The sequence below is a fragment of the Hylobates moloch genome, unplaced genomic scaffold, assembly GCF_009828535.3.
Source record: "Hylobates moloch isolate HMO894 unplaced genomic scaffold, HMol_V3 SCAFFOLD_20, whole genome shotgun sequence".
Lineage (NCBI taxonomy): Eukaryota > Metazoa > Chordata > Mammalia > Primates > Hylobatidae > Hylobates > Hylobates moloch.
The window spans coordinates 26,430,313-26,451,106 of NW_026652295.1; the positions used below are offsets into that span (position 1 = coordinate 26,430,313).

A 20,794-nucleotide genomic window follows, 5' to 3' on the forward strand; every position below is an offset into this window, starting at 1 on the left:
CCAGGGACCAGTGGATTGCCAAGTCCATATATGGCCTTTGGTTGTCTGGTGTCCCCTACCAAGCCAGGCACCTTGGCCAGTTCTCTTATTAAACAGAAAAGGCTTTACACTTCCACCAACTGCAGCAGGTACTCTTTGAACTGGAACACTCCGGCAGGACCAGGTTGAGCAGCAACATCCTTCTCCCGAATGACTTGCACCAAGTCTGTACACGACTGTCAACGTTACTTGCTTAACTCCTGCAACTTAGCAGGGGCACAGACACCATAGGAAGTGTGCTCCACCACAGTAGGGGGTCTCTGGCCCACCCTTGGGGCCCAGCAGCTGCCCATGCTCTATTTTCTGGCAGACCACTGGGCGAGCCTGTAACGGAGGTTCTTCCTCCCTGCGTGCATCCCGCAGGGACTGGGCAGACACTTCCTGCAGCAAAGTCACAAACATCCATCTGACTCTGACAGTAAAAGCATGCTGCATCTCAGTGCTGCGCACTTCCAGGTGCTTCAGCACCTTCTCCACACTTGCGGGGGACCCATCCGCTGCCTCCCGTGTTTCCACTGAAGCCCATCCTCGCAGCACAGCTGCCACTGGGTACCACAGCCCATGCTGCAGCCACATAGCCAACCCAGGAACCCTCAGGGGCTGAAGACCTATTCACCTCATCCCATTCTCATCGCCAATTGTTAGGTTTAGGGTTCGGGTCCAGCCCATGCTGAGGTACAAGGGAGTGGGTCCCTGGGCAAATAGCTAACAGAACCCTTGCGGGGGATGTAGGCAGGTGAAAGATGATTTTATTCAGCAGCAGCTCTCATCAGCAGCTTACTCACATAGCTCACTTACACCAGGTCTCTCACACTGTCCACCTTGTCTCGGCTGCTTGAGCCAGCCGCTCCCACACACAGCTGCAGGGCTGGCTGTCTCTTGCCTTCAGAGTTAGCAGCTTAACTCTTTCTCTCTATGGGCACGAGCTGGTTCCTGGCTCCCCCTGCCCATCTGCCAGTTGGTCATTCTTCCTTACAGGGGCCAGTAGATTCACTCTCTCTCTGGGCAGCGGCGCCTGCACAAGAGCCATGTCAAGCTAAGCCCTAAGCACAGCGTCAGCAGGACAATTATACCTTTTACAGACAATAGTGGCTCAGAGCCAAGTATGAACTTACACAAACAGGTTATATAACAAGTGGAGGTGTGTGCCTGCACGCCAAACTCCCTGAGTCATGCAGGCCTGGATGTCCACCTTGGCCTATTCCTTGACCCAAACACATCCATGTACCTTACAGAAGGTGTCATCAACAAACCAGAGGCGGAGATGTCACTACAAGAATTGCAGCTCCATTACTTCAAAATGCATGATTATGATGGCAATTACTTGCTTGATGGCTTAGAACTCTCCACAGCCATCACTCATATCCATAAGGAGAAAGGGAGTGAACAGGCACCACTAATGAGTGAAGATGAACTGAATAACATAAGAGATGGTGTTTTGAGAGATGATGACAAGAACAATGATGGATACATTGACTATGCTGAATTTGCAAAATCACTGCAGTAGATGTTATTTGTCCATTTCTTGGTTATATGCAAATGTGGCCTGTGATAATGTGATTGAATACTTTGATAATGCAAAATAACTCATTTCCAACTACTGCTGCAGCGTTTTGGTAAAAACCTGTAGCAGTTTGTTACACTGGGGTGAGAAGAGATCAAGAGAAATGAAAGAGAAGAGAAATGGGACATCTAATAGTCCCTAACCACTATTCAATACATTATTGGACAAGGGCTTGCTTTTTAAAGCATCCTTTCAAGAATATTGAATAATTGGAGCTGAGTACTCAGGAGCTTCACTGTAGTAGAACACAGCTAGTTTCTTAATTTTAACTCATGTTACCTGAAAAGTAAAACAACAGGCTTTGCCAAGTGGGCGTTTTTCAGTAACAGTGAAGGAGTGGAGTGAATGCCAAATGTTTGCCCTGGTGGTTCCTATCTCTTCAGGTAAACATGGTCAGTATTCTCTAAAGTTCCCCTGTGACTACTCTAAAGTTCCCCAAAGACTACTTGCTCTGGGCAAATGGATATTTATTAGACTATTTCAAAGCCACAGCATAAGAAGAATATAAATATTGAGTTCAGCCTAGCCACAGAGTCTAAGATTCTGTATCCTCCAGCCCTCTAGCATTTTGGAAATGATACACCACTGGCTTAAGTGATTAATCTTTTTCAGATTTTCAGTATTTTATACAACTTACTGCCACATCCTTATACTTCATTACTTTTCTGTCTTCTTCAACCTGGGAGAGACCTTGAATTTAAATGTTTTCTAATCAATAGTATTTTAGCTTTCTTTATATTTCTATTTCACTCTTGTTTCTAGGGTTTCTTTTTTTGCAGTTTAGGAACTTTTAGGAATGTCAGGACTTTATCAGCAGGGGTAAAACTACCAACTAGCCAAGCCAAAGTAGGAAGTGAAAAGATAATATACCAAACAATGATTAACCTGATAGAAGTTCTATTCAGGAGGAATATTGTTTAAATTACCTCTTTTAGCCTGAATACATGGATTCCTTTCAAATCAGGAAAGATTACAAAAGGAACCCTAAAAATCTTTTAACAGTGTGAATCTTAATAGCATTTGAAAATGAGAAGAAGTAACAGACTGTAATTTGGTTTATTGGATGTGATGGACATGCTGAAAGGATAATTGAATGGGAAAAAGAGACTGCATAAAATTTGCTATGAGATAGATGGAGACTTATTTTTTTTCTTAAAGTATTCTTATAAGAAAACATGGCTGGACGTAGTGGCTCACGCCTGTAATCCCAGCGCTTGGGGAGGCCGAGGCGGGCGGATCACAAGGTCAGGAGATCGAGACCATCCTGGCTAACATGGTGAAACCCCGTCTCTACTAAAAATACAAAAAATTATCCAGGCGTGGTGTCGGGCACCTGTAGACCCAGCTACTCAGGAGGCTGAGGCAGGAGAATGGCGTGAACCTGGGAGGTGGAGCTTGCAGTGAGCCAAGATCGCACCACTGCACTCCAGCCTGGGCGACGACAGAGTGAGACTCCGTCTCAAAAAAAACAAAACAAAACAAAACAAAACAAAAAAACACAAAAAGAACAAACAAAAAAATATATATTTGTAAAAATGATCAAGTGTCAAGTATTTGTGCAATCATAGCTAACTTGTAAACTATTCTTGTAATATCTCATTATTTTGAAAGATTTATGTAATGAATTCTGGATATATGACCAATAAAAATGATGAAACAAACAAAAAAAGTTATAGTAAGTTAAGGTTAATTATTGAAGAAAAATATGTTAAAAATAAATTTAGTGCAGCCTAATATACAGTGTTTATAAAGTCTACGGTAGTGTAGTCTTCATTAGATGAACTATAATGTCCTAGGCCTTCATATTCACTTACTACTCACTGATACCTAGAGCAACTTCCAGTCCTGTAAGCTCAATTCACAGCAAGTGCCCCATATATGTGTGCCCTTTTAAAATGTTTTATACTGAATTTTTACTATACCTTTTCTATGTTTAGATATATTTTGATACATAAATATTTACCATTGTATTACAATTGCCTCTAGTATTCAGTACAGTAACGTGATGTACAGGTTTGTAGCCTAGAAGAAATAGACTATGCCATATAGTCTAGGTGTGTAGTTGGCTATACCATGTAGGTTTGTGAAAGTATACTCTATGATGTTACAAGGACAAAATTACCTAATGATGCACTTTTCAGAACATACTGCTATCATTAAGTGACATGACTGTAGTTTAATTCACCACATTATGGGAAGAGGAAATTAAAATATACAGATGTTGAATGACTTACACAAGGACCAGGATTTTACTCCAGTTCTGCCGATTCCAGTACTGGATCTCTTAAGCTGGAACCTAGCAGATCTGAGAAAGAAAGAGAACTGTGTAAGGAAAGTCAGAGAGGTGGGAAAATGTTCTCAGTTTGTTTAAGTAGGTGAACTGACTTGCTTATGGCAGAGGGTTCAAAGAAGTTGAAAAGAAATTGGTGATTTGGAATTTCATAGCTACATGATGGCAGCCTTTAATATTAGGTTGCACTTGGATTTAATCTTTTAAGCAATAAAGGAATTATAGGAGGTTCTTTTTTTTAGACAGAGTCTTGCTCTGTCACCCAGGCTGGAGTGCAGTGGTGCGATCTCAGCTCACTGCAACCTCCACTTCCCGGGTTCAAGCGATTCTCCCACCTCAGCTTCCTGAGTAGCTGAGACCACAGGCGTGTACCACCACGCCCAGCTAATTTTTGTATTTTTAGTAGAGACAGGGTTTCAGCATGTTGCCCAGGCTGGTCTCAAACTCCTAACCTCAGGTGATCCACCTGCCTCGGCCTCCCAAATTGTCGGGATTATAGGCATGAGCCACTGCACCCAGCTATGGGAGGTTTTTGATCATGGTAGTTAAGTCTAGCTTGAGGGTGAAGATTAATCTGGTAGAAGAGACTGTATGGTTCAGAAATGAGAAATGGTAGGCAGAAACTAGGTGGGAAGCTGGGGTTCTTAAAATAACAGTATTGGGAAACGGAAGTGGACAGATGAGGAAACTGGTGTCTTTGTGCTACTACAACAAAAACTTATGTGGGGTAATTTATAAAGAATTTTTTTTATCACAGTTCTGGGGGCTAGAAGTCCAATGTCAAGGCACCAGACTAGTTGGTATTTGGTGAGGGCTTCTGTGTGCTTTCAAGATGGTGCCTTGTTGCACAGCCTCCAGAGGGGACAAATGCTATATGGCTTCACATAGCAGAAGTGACGGAAGGGCAAAGGAAGCTTAAAACTCCAGGCCTTTTATGAGGCACTAATCCATTCATGAGGAATGAGTTCTCGTGATTTAATCACTTCCCAAAGACTCCACCTCCTACACCACCACAATGGGGATTAAGTTTCAATATATGAATTTTGGGGACGTTCTGAAAGCAAACAGAAAAGGAAAGATCCAGTGAAACTGGTGACTAGATACGGGCAAGGGACCAGTGGCTACATTCTTTAAAGTGGTATTGTTACTTAACTTACATGTAAGCTATTAGGGTGTGCAGAGGGGGATTTCTGACACATACTCAGCAGTCATGAACACAAAGCATAATGTAGGTTGAATGTCTGATGAAAATAGCCTATATCTTTAATACAAAGTCAATAAGTAGAACCAGAAACTTTGGGGTTTGCAGTGAGGAAGTCCAGATAGAAGGCCCGAGGGTAAGAGTGATCCAGAGAAGTCAGACCTATTTTAAGAAGAAATTAAGGGTCTTTTAATGTGGCCCGAATTACTGTGACTTGGCTTTCACATTGAAGTAGAACATCTTCAAAATAATCTCCTATTTTATAAGAAGCCTATATCTAGATGCTCGGCATGGGCCCTTACTTTTCTGTCAGCCAGCAGGTGGAGGGAGAGAAAGGCCCCTGTGGAGGCCAGCCGCCGTCCCTCCTCACTTGCCCAGGGCCCCATCCCATCCATTGGTGGGAATCCCAGTAGGTGAGGAAGGCATGACAGCTAATACTGTGGGGTGGATGAGGAGCCTCTGGGTGCTACTCTCTGGACGTGCTCCTGGTCCGTCATGCCCCCAGTAGGCTGGTTGGGACCACCACAACATGGTAGCTGTGGGCACTCCTAGAAGATGAGGGCCGGCAACTGCCAGAAACTCCATTTGACAGCTTTTGGGTGGAGCCGTGGGGGTTGGGTGGGGCGGTATTTAAAACAAGATCAGCCAAGAGCAAGAAGAGTTTGGTGTCCTGGAACTGGCCAGCGTCTCCTAGGAAACATAGTCTGCGGGGTTGCACGCTCAGGGCCACACAGTTCCACAGTAGGTAGGAGTTGCCCCAGGCCACCATCAGCGAGGTGAAGCAAATGCTCAGAGCAGAGAGCTGGGCTGGTTGGGTCAGCACGCCTTCACTACTGTCAGGAGCAGTGTAGGGTTAGAGACAACCAGGTCCACGCATCTGTGTCTTTCCACAATGTCAGGCTTTTACTAATGCTATTCCAGTCACAAAAGTCATGAGCTACATGCAGTTCCCAAGGTGGCAATTCTCCTTAGTACTTCCCCTTCACTCTGTAGTCAGAGCTATGGGCACACAGGCATAAGCCACTCCACAAGTCAGTCAATATTGTAAATATTGACGAAAAGAGTCAAACTCTAAAATATTTGAAGAGATTTATCCTAAGCCAAATATGAGTGACCATGGCCTGTGACACAGCCCCAGGACATCCTAAGAACATGTGCCCATAGCTTGGCTTTATACATTTTAGAAAGACATAAGACATCAATCAATACATGAAAGATATACATTGGTTTGGCTGGGAAAGGCAGGGGCTTCCAGGTCAAATGTGGTGAGAGAATCACTTGAGCCTAGAAGTTTGAGGCTTCAGTGAGCTATGATTATGCCACTGTACTCCAGTCTGAGTGACAGAGCAAGACCCTGTCTCTGAAAGTAAATAAATAAAAATTATATGGCAAAGGATATGAAGGAGATAGAAAGAATAATCATAGGATAGTAAGATTTAAGAGGCCGGGTGTGGTGGCTCACGCCTGTAATCCCAGCACTTTGGGAGGCTGAGGTGGGCAGATCACCTGAGGTTGGGAGTTCGAGACCACCCTGACCAACATGGAGAAACCCCGTCTCTACTAAAAATACAAAATTAGCTGGGTGTGGTGGCACATGCCTGTAATCCCAGCTACTCGGGAGGCTGAGGCAGGAGAATCACTTGAACCTGGAAGGCGGAGGTTGCCATGAGCCAGAGATTGTGCCATTGCACTCCAGCCTGGGCAACAAGAGTGAAACTCCGTCTTAAAGAAAGAAAAAAAAAGAGATTTAAGAAAATGAGTTTGAGGGAACTCAAGACAGTTAAATCCACACCTTTTATGGTTTGGGGAAAAGCTTTAATTTTTATCTCAGGTTATAAAACCAGTCAAATTCATTTTAATATTCTCTCAGAAATATTTAAATTGATAAAACATAATGTTCACTCATTTTTAATTATGACAAATTTAAAACATACACAAAATTAGAGAGACTAGCAAAATGGACTCCTCTATGCTCATTGTTCAGGTTTAACAGCTATCAAAATTCCGCCAAATTTGCTTTATTTGTCCCTTTTTTCTTCATTTTATTCTTTTGATATTTTAAATAAAACTGAGACATCATGTGGTTTCATTCCTACATATTTCATTATGCATTTCTAAAAACCATGGACAATTTCTTACCTAACCAAAATGCTACTATCATACTTAACAAAATTAACAGTAATTCCTAGTATACCCTTCATTTTGTAAATAAAACATGACTTACTCTTCTGTTTGGGAAATTTGGAAGAAACAAAGGTAGCCCTGGGTCTGGATTTGGATCCATGCTAAGTTTAGGGGTTGAAACTGGACCTTTCTTCCATGTGACTCTCACCTTTTCTATTCAGATCCTGGAGTAGAACTGCATTAGCTGAACTCAATGGATCCTTCAGAGCATTGGCTTCCTGCTGGGGAGCTGGAGATTTGAGATCTCAGAAATACTTTCTAATATTCTTGTTCACTATGCATCTTCTCTGATAAGCCTGGTCCCATCATTGATAATTTCCTCACAGCTTCATAGTCTAAAATTACTCATTGAACAATGAACATGTGGAAACCAAAATTAAAAATATCTAAACCATCAGTAAATCCTGTTGGCTTTACTTCAAAATTGTTCTAGAATCAAACCATTTGCCACCATTTTCACCCTGAACCAAGCTGCCACCATATCTCTGCTAGACTATTGCCTAACTTATCTCTTTGTTTTCATCCTTGTCCCTCTCAACCACCCCCATCACTCATACAGCCTATTTTCAACACAGTAGCCAGAAGAATCCTTTTTAATTGTTTGTTAAATCATGCTGCTCCTACTCAGAATCTTCCAGTAGCTTTTCATCTCACTCATAGTAAAAGCCAAAGTCCTTACAGTGACCTACAAGGCCCCACATAGTGTGATCCTTCATGACCTCTTGAGTCTAATCTCCTATTGCTCTATTCTCTTTCACTTTACTCTAGCCACACTGGCTCTTTGTTATTCTTAAACATACCAGGCTACTCTTGCCACAGAACTTTCACATTTGCTATTCCTTCTGCTTGCAGGGCTTTTGCTCAGATATCCAGATGGCTCTTTCTTTCTCTCACCTTCTATGACACCTTTTTAATAAGCTGTTTCTTGTTACCTTATTTTAAATTATGATACATATCCCATTGGTGTTTTGTATCCTATCTTGCTTTTTTTTCTTCATAGTATATACTCTATACTTTTCAAAGATTTTATTATCTCCCCCTTCAGTGAGACACAAGTGAGAGTTCCCCATAAGCAGGAAGAGAGCTTAGCAAACAATAGTGTTATCTAAATGCAACTTTAAACAATCTCTCCTGGCCTTTACCATTTGGAAGTGAGTAAGGTACAGGAAAATTACCTAAAATACCCATGGGCTCATGCCTCATGATAGTATGTGACCCTGGGCAAATCATTTAATCTCTTTGAGGCTGTTTCCTAAAATGTAAAATGTTGTTAAAAGTATCTTCCCTTCCTACCTCAGAGGGATATTTTGAGAGGAATATGAAATGACAGGAAAAGTCTGTAATGAGCAGTAACCATCTGTAATGAGTAGACAATGGGCTGGTTGTAATCTCAGGCTATTGATGAGCTGGCTATAACTCAGTGGGGGCTGTTGGTGGGCTGAGCTACTCTACAGTTGGTTCGGGAAGCCCAAAGAGAAAAGGACTGTTGCATAAGTCCTGAGTCAGACATCAACTTTATGCTTCTAATGAGTAATCGTTGCTTAGAAAGGTTATATGATACTCTATTTTTCTCTATCTTGGTTTTCAGCTAGCCACATTTTAGTAAAAAAAAATTATCAAAGAAAAATTTTAATGTAGAAAACCCTCTGTAATTATATTTCTGTTACTGGAAAAGACTGACACTGTTGGAACTTTCAAGAAAAAAAATGCTTTTCTCTAACTTTAGGAACTTCAGTGTTCTAAGGACATGAGTTTGAGAATTATTGGTATAAGAGTTTAGCATATGAGGAGAGGAGGTTTTTCTTGGATGCAGAAAGGAATTAAAGAGACTGACTGTAACATGGAGTTAGTCTTAGGGTGCCAAGGTCTACCATATACTTTATGTTTTGGAACATTTCTTACCTCAGAAATCCCATTACTTCCTTTGAAATACAGGGACTAAAAAGCTGTTCCAGGCTTCTCTTATCATGTAAAATGAGTCAAGACATTATAGTGGTTGAAAAAGTGGGCTCTGAAGTTGGAATCCTGGTTCTGTCATATATTGGCAGTGTGACCTCAGGCAAGTTATTTAATCTTTCTGTGTCTGTACTAGTTTGCTAGGGCTGCCATAACAAAGTACCACAAACTGGGTGGCTTAAACAACAGAAATGTATTGTCTCACAGTTCTGGAGACTAGAAGTCCCTAATGAAGGTGCCATTAGGGATGCTTCCTGCTGATGGCTCTGAGGGAGAATCTGTTCCAGACCTCTCTCCTAGTTTTTAGTAGTGTCAGTCATTATTTTGCTTGTAGATGGCATTCTCCCTGTATTTTCACATTATCTTGCCTCTTTACTTGTCTCTCCGTGTGTCCAAATTTTCCCTTTTAAAGGATGAGTCATACTGGATTAGGGCCCATCCTAATGACCTTATCTTAACTTGATTATCTGCAAAGTCTATTTTCACCATCTTTTGGGGAGGACACAATTAAACCTATAACAGTGTCTTAGTTTCCTTGTCTATAAAATGAGAATGGTGATAGCTACCTGATAGGACTATCGTGAGAGAATTTTGAGTTAAGAGATGGCATATGTTTAGAATAATTTCTAGTCTATAACAATTACCCAAAAGGATAGAGGGTAAGGTTTACTTATGTAGACTTGGGGAAATGAATAAACCTAAATTGAAAGGCAGATCATCTAGCACGGTTATCTGTTACCAGGGCAGATTTGGCTCATCATGCTTCCTAGTCCTTTCTCCCTATCTTCTGTGGAACAAGCCTACTGCCCATTTCTCTGGTATCGTGACAATATCCTAACAACCATGAGAAGGACTTGCCTTTAGTTTCAGGTATGAGGATAAGTATATGTCTCTGTTTGAATCTCTCCTCCCCTTATTTTTCCCATTCATGGGACAGCGTTCAAAAGGCATCAGGTCCTTCAAATATCATTTGGTATTTTAGGAGAGCTGAGTGTCACCCTTTGCCAGTCATTCCCAGGGTGTGTGATCCTAGACAACTCTTTCTCTTATCTGGATCTCACTGACCCCTGCTATAAGAGTTTCATTAATTGCTTGAGCCCAGGAGGCAGAGGTTGAAGTGAGCTGAGATCGGGCCATTGCACTCCAGCCTGGAAGACAGAGCCAGACTCTGTCTCAAAAAAAAAAAAAAAAAAGTTTCATTATTCACATTTACATAGAACTTTGGAATTTTCAAAGTAATTTTGTTATGAATTTGTCTTATTTAAGCCTCACAACATCGTATTGCAGTAGGGTTATTATCATTCCATTTTATAATAATATTGAGGTATAGAGAGATGATTTAGTTGAACAAGATGACACAGATAGAAAAATCCCAAATTATCAAAATCTAGTCCCTTGACTCTTGAGTACAGTGCTTTTTGCATTATCCTGCTGTGTCTGAGGGATACTTTGTCTTCTCATTTGCCTAAGACTGAACTAGTGGAACATCCCTTTGTTAGAATGGGAAGACCAATCCCCCAGGCATTTAGTCCATGCCTATCCCAATTCTGGGGGTCATGAAAGAGTTAAGGCAGTATAGCAAAAAGAAAAAAACACTTCCAAAATGCTTTGAAAAATAAGTATTTTCTAGTTTCAAAGTGACTCTAAGAGGAAATTACTGCACATTGCAAAGCAAAAATGTCAAAAAATGTATTTTTTCACTCCTCTTTCTGATTTTGATCCCCATTTTTCCTATCTCCTTCCTCAACTCTTTATCAAAACCCTATTCCAGCCTAATTTTTCATTTTCTTGCTCGTTCCCTTTCTCTCTAGACAATTCTGGTTTGTTTTTTTCCTCAATCCTTTCAGGGTTCCAGGGATGTTGGACTTTTATCCCCCATTTTCTGAATTCCCATGTCTCATGAGACTGCCTCCCAAACTGGTGTTGGACAGAGGAGGGAGACTGGCTTTCCACTTCTTTTTCTGACCTTGGCTCAGAACTTTGAGAAATCCTGGAGAAGAGTCCAGGACAGCCTCTGCTTGCCAAACTCTATATAATCATGCACACATCCTTTCTTTTCTCATCCTCAATTTGCCCGTGTGTAAATAAAGAGATTGGATGGACTTCATTACTTGAGGCCGATTCTGATTCTGAGAGTCTAAGTAGGACAACTTCCTCCAGACAAGCAGGGCTTTAATGGTGAAGTGAGAAAATGCTCATAAGGATATTGTTAAATAGAAAACCTGAATACCAAACTACGTATGTAGTATAATTTCAGCTATGTAAAACAAAATAATTTACTAATTCAACTTATATGTACTGAGCACTCTACAATCTACAACTTTTTCATTTTGCTTCATGTTGACACTATAGGAGATGCCTCACTAGTGTCATATGGACAGGGGCTGACCAGCTAAGCCAAGTTTCGTGGGCCGTGAACCTCAGCCCCATAGGTCCAGAAACTGGCTATTTTTCAGGGCACTGATGTTACAGAGTCTCTTGGGGACAACTCACAATAGCAAACCTCACAAAAGACAGTTCCTAAATATATTTTGCTGAATGCTAATGGAGGCCGTATCTTTCCAGTGAAATAATTCGTGGGTTCCATGTTTTAAGGTGTCAGAGAGAAGACTGCTTGTTGATCCTTGAGTCAGAGGCCAGGGAAAAGGTAGTCATGAGCGAGAGCCTATTCAGGCCACAGGGGCATGTTTATGTGTCCCCATGCCATAACAGAGTACATGTTGCTAGTGACTAATATGCTCCTGGGTGGACTCCACATCTCTTCAGCCCTGGATAGGACCTGGCAGATCCCAGTCCTTGAGTTCCAGGGTTTTTGGCTCCATGATGACCATCTCCATTTGGTTAATATATTTTGTCCTGAGATTGGCACATTCAACTTTTCATTTTTATTTCAATTCATTGATTAGGTAAATTTGTATTCTACTTACAGTATATATTTGTGCCTGTTTTCCTCCATACTTGTTCACATTTGATATTGACAATAATTTTAATTTTTTCTGCCTAATAGGGAAAATGGTATTTCATTGTAATTTTAACTTGCATTTTTCTGACCCTAGGCAGTTGCACATGATGGTATAAATTTACTGCAGATATTTTTCTTTTATGAATTTTAATTTATATTTTGTATTCTTTTTGCTATTTGGTTATGTGCCTTTTTAAAATTGATTTATAAACATTACTTATATATTCTGGGTATTATGCCTTTATTTGTTCCACATTCTATTCCCAGTCTGTAACATATGCTTTAATTTGGCTTCTGTCATTTTAAATACAAAGGTGCTAAATTTTAATGCAGTCATGAGTGTTTTCAACTTTTAATTCATGAGTATTTTTATATTTTTTGGTCTCATGGTGTCTTCCCTACCCCAAAAATGTAAATCTAGTGTCCTATATTTTAAAATATATTTTAAGTTTGTTTCTTCACACTTAGGACCTTTAATCCATCTGATATTTATCTTGTTAATTGAGTAAGGTGATGAACTAATTGTTTTTTTCTATATTCATAGCTAGTTTTTCCAACCACTTTTTAAATTTTAATTTTAGTATTTATTTATTTATTTTGAGACAGTCTTACTCTGCTCTATTGCCCAGGCTGTAGTGCAGTGGCACAATCTCGGCTCACTGCAACCTCTGCCTCCCAGAGGTTCAAGCTATTCTCCTGTCTCAGCCTCCCAAGTAGCTGGGATTACAGGCCTGCACTACTACCTTGGCGAATTCCTTTTTATTTTTTAGTAGAGAAAGGGTTTTGCCATATTGGCCAGGCTGGTTTCAAACTCCTGACCTCAAGTGATCCACCCGCCTTGGACTCCCAAAGTACTGGGATTACAGGCGTGAGCCACCACAGTCGCCTACCACTTTTTTAGAGATGTTCGTTATCTTCCTAAGATTTGAAGATCCTAATTCAGACCTTGTTTTGTGATTCTGTACACTTTCCCTGCGGGATACATATTTAATTTCAATATTCAAATAGATGATAGATAGATAGATAGATAGATAGATAGATAGATAGATAGATAGAAGATAGATAGATAGATAGATAGATAGATAGATAGATAGATAGATGATAGATAGATAGATAGATAGATGTCTAAAGCTTTCTTAAGCCCAGGCTAGTATCTCCATACCTTCAACAGCGAAACCCCAAATCCTTGATTTATCAGTGACTCATCTCTTCTCATGCTCCACAACAATATCTTACAGCAAATCCACTAAAATATATGTAAAATCTGACCACTTCTCATCACTTCCACTGTGACTACCCCTGTCTGGGCCACTGTTATCTCTCACCTGGATTCCTGCATTGCATTTCTCCCAGCTTTCTCACTTCCCCCCGTGCCCCTCCACAGCCTCATCTCAGCTAGCAGCCAGAAAAATCCTGCTAAAACTGAGTCTGACTGTGTCACTTCTTTGTCCCAAAGCCTGCACTGGCTCCATATCTCACTTGGCTATGCTCACTCCTTAGGTCCCGAAGCCACTATTCCCTTTGTCTGGAATCCTTTTCCCTTTCACATCTGCATGGCCAAATGCTTTATTTCCTGTCAGTCTTTGCTCAAATAGCATTTTCTCAAGAAGCCTACACTGCAATTGCAACCCTGGTTACTCTCCACAACCAATCTTGATACTCTACATATTTTCCATAGCATTTATTGCCCTCTAAATTACTAAGTATCCAATAAATGTTTCTATGGATTATAATATTCCCAGGTACCCAACAAACATTTGTTTAATGAATGAAGGAACCATCTACTAAATACTTCCTTTTGTCTCTCAGGCATTTCACATTCAGCCTGTTCAAAATTCACTAGTTTTTTCCCAAAACTGTCTATTCCTCTATGCTAGATGGCTAAGAGTCAGTTTCTTTCAACTCCCCCTTACTCTCACCATGACAGTCTTCTCTGGCCACAACTGTGCAGTCTGTGAGCACCAAGCGCTGCTCCTTAATCCCTCCTCTCCCTACTGTCTCTCCATGCCCAATGTTAGCTACCCTGGTTGAAAGGCACATCATTAATAGTTGCTGGTGTCTGTGAAGAATGTCCCACCACACCATATGTCCTCAGGGGAATATAAATTAAAATAATAATGAGATACCATTATACATCTATGAGCACGGCCCAAATCCTGAACACTGACATCACCAAATGCTGATGAACGATGTGGACGAAGAGGAGCTGTCATTCATTGCCGGTAGAGATGCAACATCATACAGCCACTTTGGAAGACAGTTCAGTGGTTTCTTACAAAACTAAACATACTCTTACTATACAATTCAGCAATCGCACTCATTGGCATCAATACAAAGGAGCAGCTTCATTCACAATTACAAAAACATGGAAGTAACCAGTATTTCCTTCAGTAGGTGAATGTATAAACAGCAGTACATCCAGACAATGGAAGATTATTCAGTGCTAAAAAGAAATGAGCTATCAAACAATGAAAAAACATGGAGACAACTTAAATGCATATAAATATGTGAAAGAAGCTAATCTCAAAAGACTGCATACTGTATGGTTCTAACTATATGACATTCTAGAAAAGGCAAAAACAGACAGTAAAAAGATCAGTGGTTACTAGGAGTTAATGAGGGAGGGATTAACTGGTGAAGCACAGAGGATTTTTAAGTCAGTGAAACTACTCTGTCCATACTCCAATGGTGGATACATGTCACTATATATTTATTCACATCTACAGAATGTACATCAAAAATAAATCCTAATCTCAACTATGGACTGTGAGTAGTAATATGTGTCAATATAAGTTCATGAATTGTAACAAATGTACCATTGAAGGAAGTTGAAAATGGAAGAGGCTATGCCTTTGTGGGAGCGGCTGGTATATGGAACATATCTATACCTTCCACAGTTTCGTCATGAACCTAAAACTGCTATAAAAAATAAAGTCTATATTTATCCAATCTTAGGACGAAAAATAAATAAGAGATGAATTAATTAATCAAGGCAATGATCATCAAGGGCTGACAGCATAACCATTACATACCTCCCAATATTAGTATATGACACCACCTATGAAGTATCTGTCCACGTACATATATATGACACTAATCAAGCCCCTTGAGTTTATTAATTTATAGGAAATATGAACAAAAGATATATGTTAAATGACACTGGAGGAATATAACTAACAAAATACAGTACAACTATGGGAAACTATATGACAACCCAGCTAATTCAACAAAAAACTGAAAGATGGAGTTTGGTGATTGCGTGGTCCCCTTGAACCATCCGAGGCAACTATGCATTTTCCCTAGAAATTCAGAGAGCAGGCCTGGTGTGGTAGCTCACGCCTGTAAATCCTGGCACTTTGGAAGGCTGAGTGGGAAGTGATCGCTTGAGCCCAGGAATTTGAGACCAGCATGGGCAACATAGGGAGACCCTGTCTCTACAAAATATTGACAAACTTAGCCAGGCTTGGTGGCACATGCCTGTGGTCCCAGCTACTCAGGAAGCTGAGGTGGGAGGATCGCTTGAGCCCAGGAGCTTGGTGGCACATGCCTGTGGTCCCAGCTACTGGGAAAGTTGAGGTGGGAGGATCGCTTGAGCCTAGGAAGTCGAGGTTGCAGTGAGCCGTGGCTGTGGCACTACACCCCAGCCTGGGCAACAGGACGAGGCCGAAAAGAAAAAAAAAGAAAGGAAGGAAGGAAGGAAGGAAACAGAAAGAAAGAAAGAAAAAAAATAAATTCAGAGACCACTCTGGCACATACAGTAGAGTCTAACGACAAATGGTCTGGACCACCTGATGTTGGGGGTGACTGTATAGATTCCACACACTCCACTGATACCCCAGCCTGAAGCAACAGAGATGTTCCTTTTCGATGCTCTTTTTAAGCGTTCTGAGATGTCTGTTTTTCGCTTTTTTACCCTTTGAAGATTGATTTCTTCTCCCCTTTAACCTTATCTTTCTGTAATCCATATCCTTCTGTGAGGCTTGGAAACAAAACGACAAAAAAAAAAAAAAAAAAAAAAAAAAAAAAAAAAAAAAAAAAAAAAAACTACCACTCACCACCTCTTTGATAATTATGGAGGATTTTGCTGTTTTACCTTAATCCTAATCTTCCCTGGTAAAGCAATCAGAAATGGCTTCAATACCAGCAGTTTTTGGATATGTTCCTCATGTGATTCTCCTGTTTCCCAAAATCTCAAGCTGGAAAAGCTCTAGGTCAGGTCTGTTTTTCCTGGAAAAGATTCCTGTTTCCCAGAGGCAAATCAGCACTATGAACGCCATACAGTTACTATCTGTTCCCTGCAGTATCGCCCAAACCCGATACACTGGGCTGCACTTTTCCCCATTGTCAAACAAGGGCTCCAAACCTAGTTTCAGAGTCTGACACACAGGAACTTTCGTATACCAGGAATTTCTTTCGTATACAGCACCCGGTTATACACAGCTTGCTCTCTCGTCCTCTGGATTCAGTGTCTGCCGTTGTGGGGTTCATAATCGAGATCCTAGGTCCCTCATCCCCTTTAATAGCAGGCAAGGGCGCGCGCAGAGACTCAGGTCCCTTCTCCCAAAGTAGAAATGGCCTTGAAAGGAGGCTGAACCTCGGAAGTGGCCTCGGAGGGAGGCCCAGCAACCACGCCCTCCTCTGCAATGCCTCTTGGATGCTAGTCGGGTACGCGACCTCAGTCTGCGAACTACAATTCCCAGAAATCTCCGAGCTGCTTATCGTCACAGTGCCTTAGACTCCATTCCCCAGAAGTCTTAGGGAGGATTTCCACGCGCCTCAGAAACCCCGTGTGAGGTCATCGGCTTTCACCCTAAGAATCTAAAGGCTAGCTGGGTGGGTAAAGTGCTGTCTCTGTAGTGGGTCTCGTTTTGCGGGGATTGTCCAACAGGAATCGCTTCTTTTCACTTCTAACAAAGTGATAATTCAGAATGCTACCTTTGTCCTTTTTTTGTTAGATTTTATTCACTTAACATGTATTTTCCAAGCCTATTACATTCGTCTACATTTCTGATTTGTGGGCTGTGAGATTGAAGAAAGATGAGCCACTAGATAAAGGTTTTCACTATCATTATAATAATTCAGTCCATCAAAGAAGGCTTGAACCTTCCCCCAACATTTTCCCTTCTAACCCCTCCCCTTCTCTGTCCTCAGCAATACCCACAAATACACACCCTGAAAAGCATAAAGGGACGAAAAGCAAAAAATAAACACCGCTCAGATCATCGCTGGGCATGTTAGTATATACTCTTTCAGCCCTTTTACAATTTAGATATTTATATGTTTATATCTATATATGATATATACAGAGAAAGGTTACGTGTATTATGTTTATGTTCAACAAAAATGTTATAATTTATACTTAACAAAATGTTTACATATTCATCTTAAAATTTTTCCGATGTTAATATTCTTTTACAATATAATTTTTAATGCTGTTATCTAAGAACTAACTAATCTTGTACCATGTATCAGCATTTCTTTGCAGGCTTCCTGTTTATTTGGAATCTCTAGCAAATGCTTGAGTCTGCTATTGTTGAAACAATATTATAAAATTATTTTATTGGTTGTGACAATGACCTCATGGTTATGTTTAAAGGAAGAAAAAGTCCTTACATGCTAACAAATCAAATAGTAAAATGTCTGGAACTTTAAAATACTTCAGGAATAAATAAAAGTGGGAATTAGGGACAGGGATTGCTGATCATTGTTGAAGTTAGTGAAGGATACACAGGAGTTCACCATACTGTTCTATTTTGTGTCTATTTGAAATTTTCTGCAATAAACTAAAAAAAAAATGTATACCAGCATTCCTCTTAGAACAAGTGAAACCAGCTAATTCTTTCCTGCCTCACGTTCAGGTCATTCTTGGTCACTGCTCAAATGAAGAATTTTCACCTCTGCTGTCATCTTCCTACTGCTCTGATTCTTTTCCCTGGGACCCATCCTCTTCCTAGTGTTTTCACAGTACCTCTGAAACTAAATAAATCTCAACTCTTCCCAGAACACCCTTTCTATCTTCGGGCTGTCTCCCAGATCTCACTCTCTTCAGATACTGCTTTCTTATCAAAATCAGAGTTCTTATTCTCCTGAGTCCAAAGACTGTGGTGGTATCCCATAGATTGCCTCCACCAATTTCAAGCACACTGGTGTATTTCTACTACAGGCTTCTAAAACCACATCTCCTTTGAGGTACAAGGCACAATAAGGAACAAACCATCTGGCTCTTGTACCTCTTATCTCCCCTTGTCACCATCACCTATACAACTCTTAATCTCTCATAGATACATCTAGCATATATCTGTCATCTGGCTTGTAGCCTTCCACTGTATCTCATGTCTCAGTTAATCCTGAGTGACATCAATGTGCCTGACAGAGTAGACGCCCAGTAAATATTTATTGAATCAATCAATATCCATGTGTATGAATCATCCAGCAAACATTCACTTTTTATCTGCATCCCTGGGATCTGGCAGGCAGGAATCCCCACGCCTGTGAGTGATGAAGCATCTGCGGCCTGTGCTTTTCTCCTCCCACTGGTGAATCTAATCCTTCTCTTTTTAATTCTTGTTCCAAAAGTCCTCCTCCTCCTCTGCCTTTAGAAGGTGCCTTCCATCTGCTCCCCACCCACAACCTTCTGTCCTTCACAGTGTTCACACCCACCACTTAGCTCCTATCCATCCCAACTGCCAGAGATACCATTTCTTTCTGCCTCCTGTGTGACTTTGCCCTCAAACTCTACAATTTTCAATCTCTCCTTTTCTAGTGACTTATTTCATTATCATTTTATGCAGGTCTAGATAAGTCTCTACTATTTAAAAACATCATTAAACCCACACGCTACCTTAGTCAGCAAGCTAATTCTTTTTAATAGTCAGATTTCAGTTCCTTTGGACTATTGCTATTTCCTTCATTCTCTTCCTTGCCATCCACTTATTCCATAGCCTCTTAAATTTGACCTATCTCTCTGAAACTCAATTATGTCCTATCTTTGGGAAAGGAAAATTAAAACTATACTGATAACATTTCACCAATCAGATAGGCAAAGATTCCTAAATATGACAACACAGTCTTTGTCAAGACTGTAGAGAAAGAATCAATTTCATGTGTTGATGGTAGGGGTAATAACCCCATGAATATCTGGCAAACTTACAAATTTCTCTACAGATCCCTAAATGGCAAACAGCTAATGAAAAAGAATGAAGCAACTCTCTATATGAAAAGATTTCTAGAACGTATTATTGAGTGAAAAAGAGCCAGGTATATAGCACTCTATGTAAAAAAAAAAAAAAAAAAAAAAACAACCCAGAATTAAAACAAGAATGTGTATTTATATTTGCTTATGTCTTTACCAAAGCTCTGGAAGGATGAACAAAATAATTAAAGTGGTAACTTGGGGTTCTTAGACAGATGGAGAACAGGGGTAGGAGTGACAAGTTTTTCGTTTTTATATTTTATGATTTTTGAACCACATGACTGTTCATATTTATTCAAAAACTTAACTTTTCTGAGAACTCCACTAACCCCTAATTGGTAAAGCTATTCTTCCTGGTACAAATTCTAACTCAGTAGCATGCTATACCACAATCCTTCCTTGGAATTTCCTCATCTAGCTTTTAAGGGCTTTACCTTCCTAGTTCTCTGACTTACTTTACTTACTTCTCATTCTTTGACTCTTCTCTGTGTTTCTTGAGTGCTGACATTTTCCAAAGTTCTGTCTTTAGCATCTTTCCTCTGTCTCTCTCTAGTCTCTTTCTGCTGCAACTTAAACCATTACCTCTGTGTACTAGGTCTACATCTCTGCATGGGGCCTTCCTCCTGAGCTCAGGACCCACATTTCCAGCTACTTCCTAGTTGTCTCCAGATCCATATCAACATTCTGTTGGCACCACAAACTAATGTGTCCAAAAAGGAGCTAATCATCTTTAATCCAGCTTTTTCTATTTGCTACCACGTTTGGTGGTATCACCTAGCCAAAAGAGGGCATATTGATGGTCACAATAGCTGGGAGTGCCACTCAAATTTAGTGGGCTTCTGTCAATGATGATAAACATCCTAAAAAGTCTGGCACAGTCTGGCACAGCAGGAACTGTCCCAAATGCCAATAGGGTAATTACCTCACCCTCTATACCAACCTCTTGGTTCAAAATCTGATGTCATTTACAACTCTTCTCTTTTTCTTACCCACACATTTAGTTGGTCATCAAGTCCTATAGATTCTATCTCTGAAATATCTCCTCCCCTTTGCTCCTGTCACTGACTTAATTCAAATATGAGCTCTCAGCTACAACTTTGCCAAAGCTTTCTAAACTGGCCTCTGCCTTGAATCTTCCTTTTCCTACTTTCACATTGCTGTCAGAGTTCTCTTCCCCCAAAACATCTGATCATGACCCTCTTCAATAAACAATATAACCCAAGCTCTAGAATGAAAGCCCAGTTTTTCATCTTTTTCTCCACTTCTAATCTGTGTGGGCAAAGCAGTTATTTCCACTGCCTCTTTACTCTCTTCTGGAAAAGGATGGAGTCATAAGAAATAACTGGTCCTACTCAGGATTTACTAGGATTCCCATGTAAAAAATCACCATCCACATGTTTATTGGA

At 40.6% G+C, this 20,794-nt stretch overlaps 1 protein-coding gene across 1 annotated transcript; it reads left to right on the top strand.

The window, feature by feature from the left end:
- The first annotated feature begins 1,160 nt into the window (after positions 1–1,160).
- Positions 1,161–1,660, top strand: LOC116459908 (multiple coagulation factor deficiency protein 2 homolog). The gene has a single exon (XM_032753959.2). It carries the CDS (start codon positions 1,262–1,264, stop codon positions 1,544–1,546), a length of 285 nt encoding a protein of 94 aa, XP_032609850.1. The 5' UTR covers positions 1,161–1,261; the 3' UTR covers positions 1,547–1,660.
- Positions 1,661–20,794: the final 19,134 nt, after the last annotated feature.

Coding starts and splice junctions, on each gene's coding strand:
- LOC116459908 (XM_032753959.2), top strand. CDS start 1,262: ATGTACCTTACAGAAGGTGTCATCAACAAACCAGAGGCGGAGATGTCA.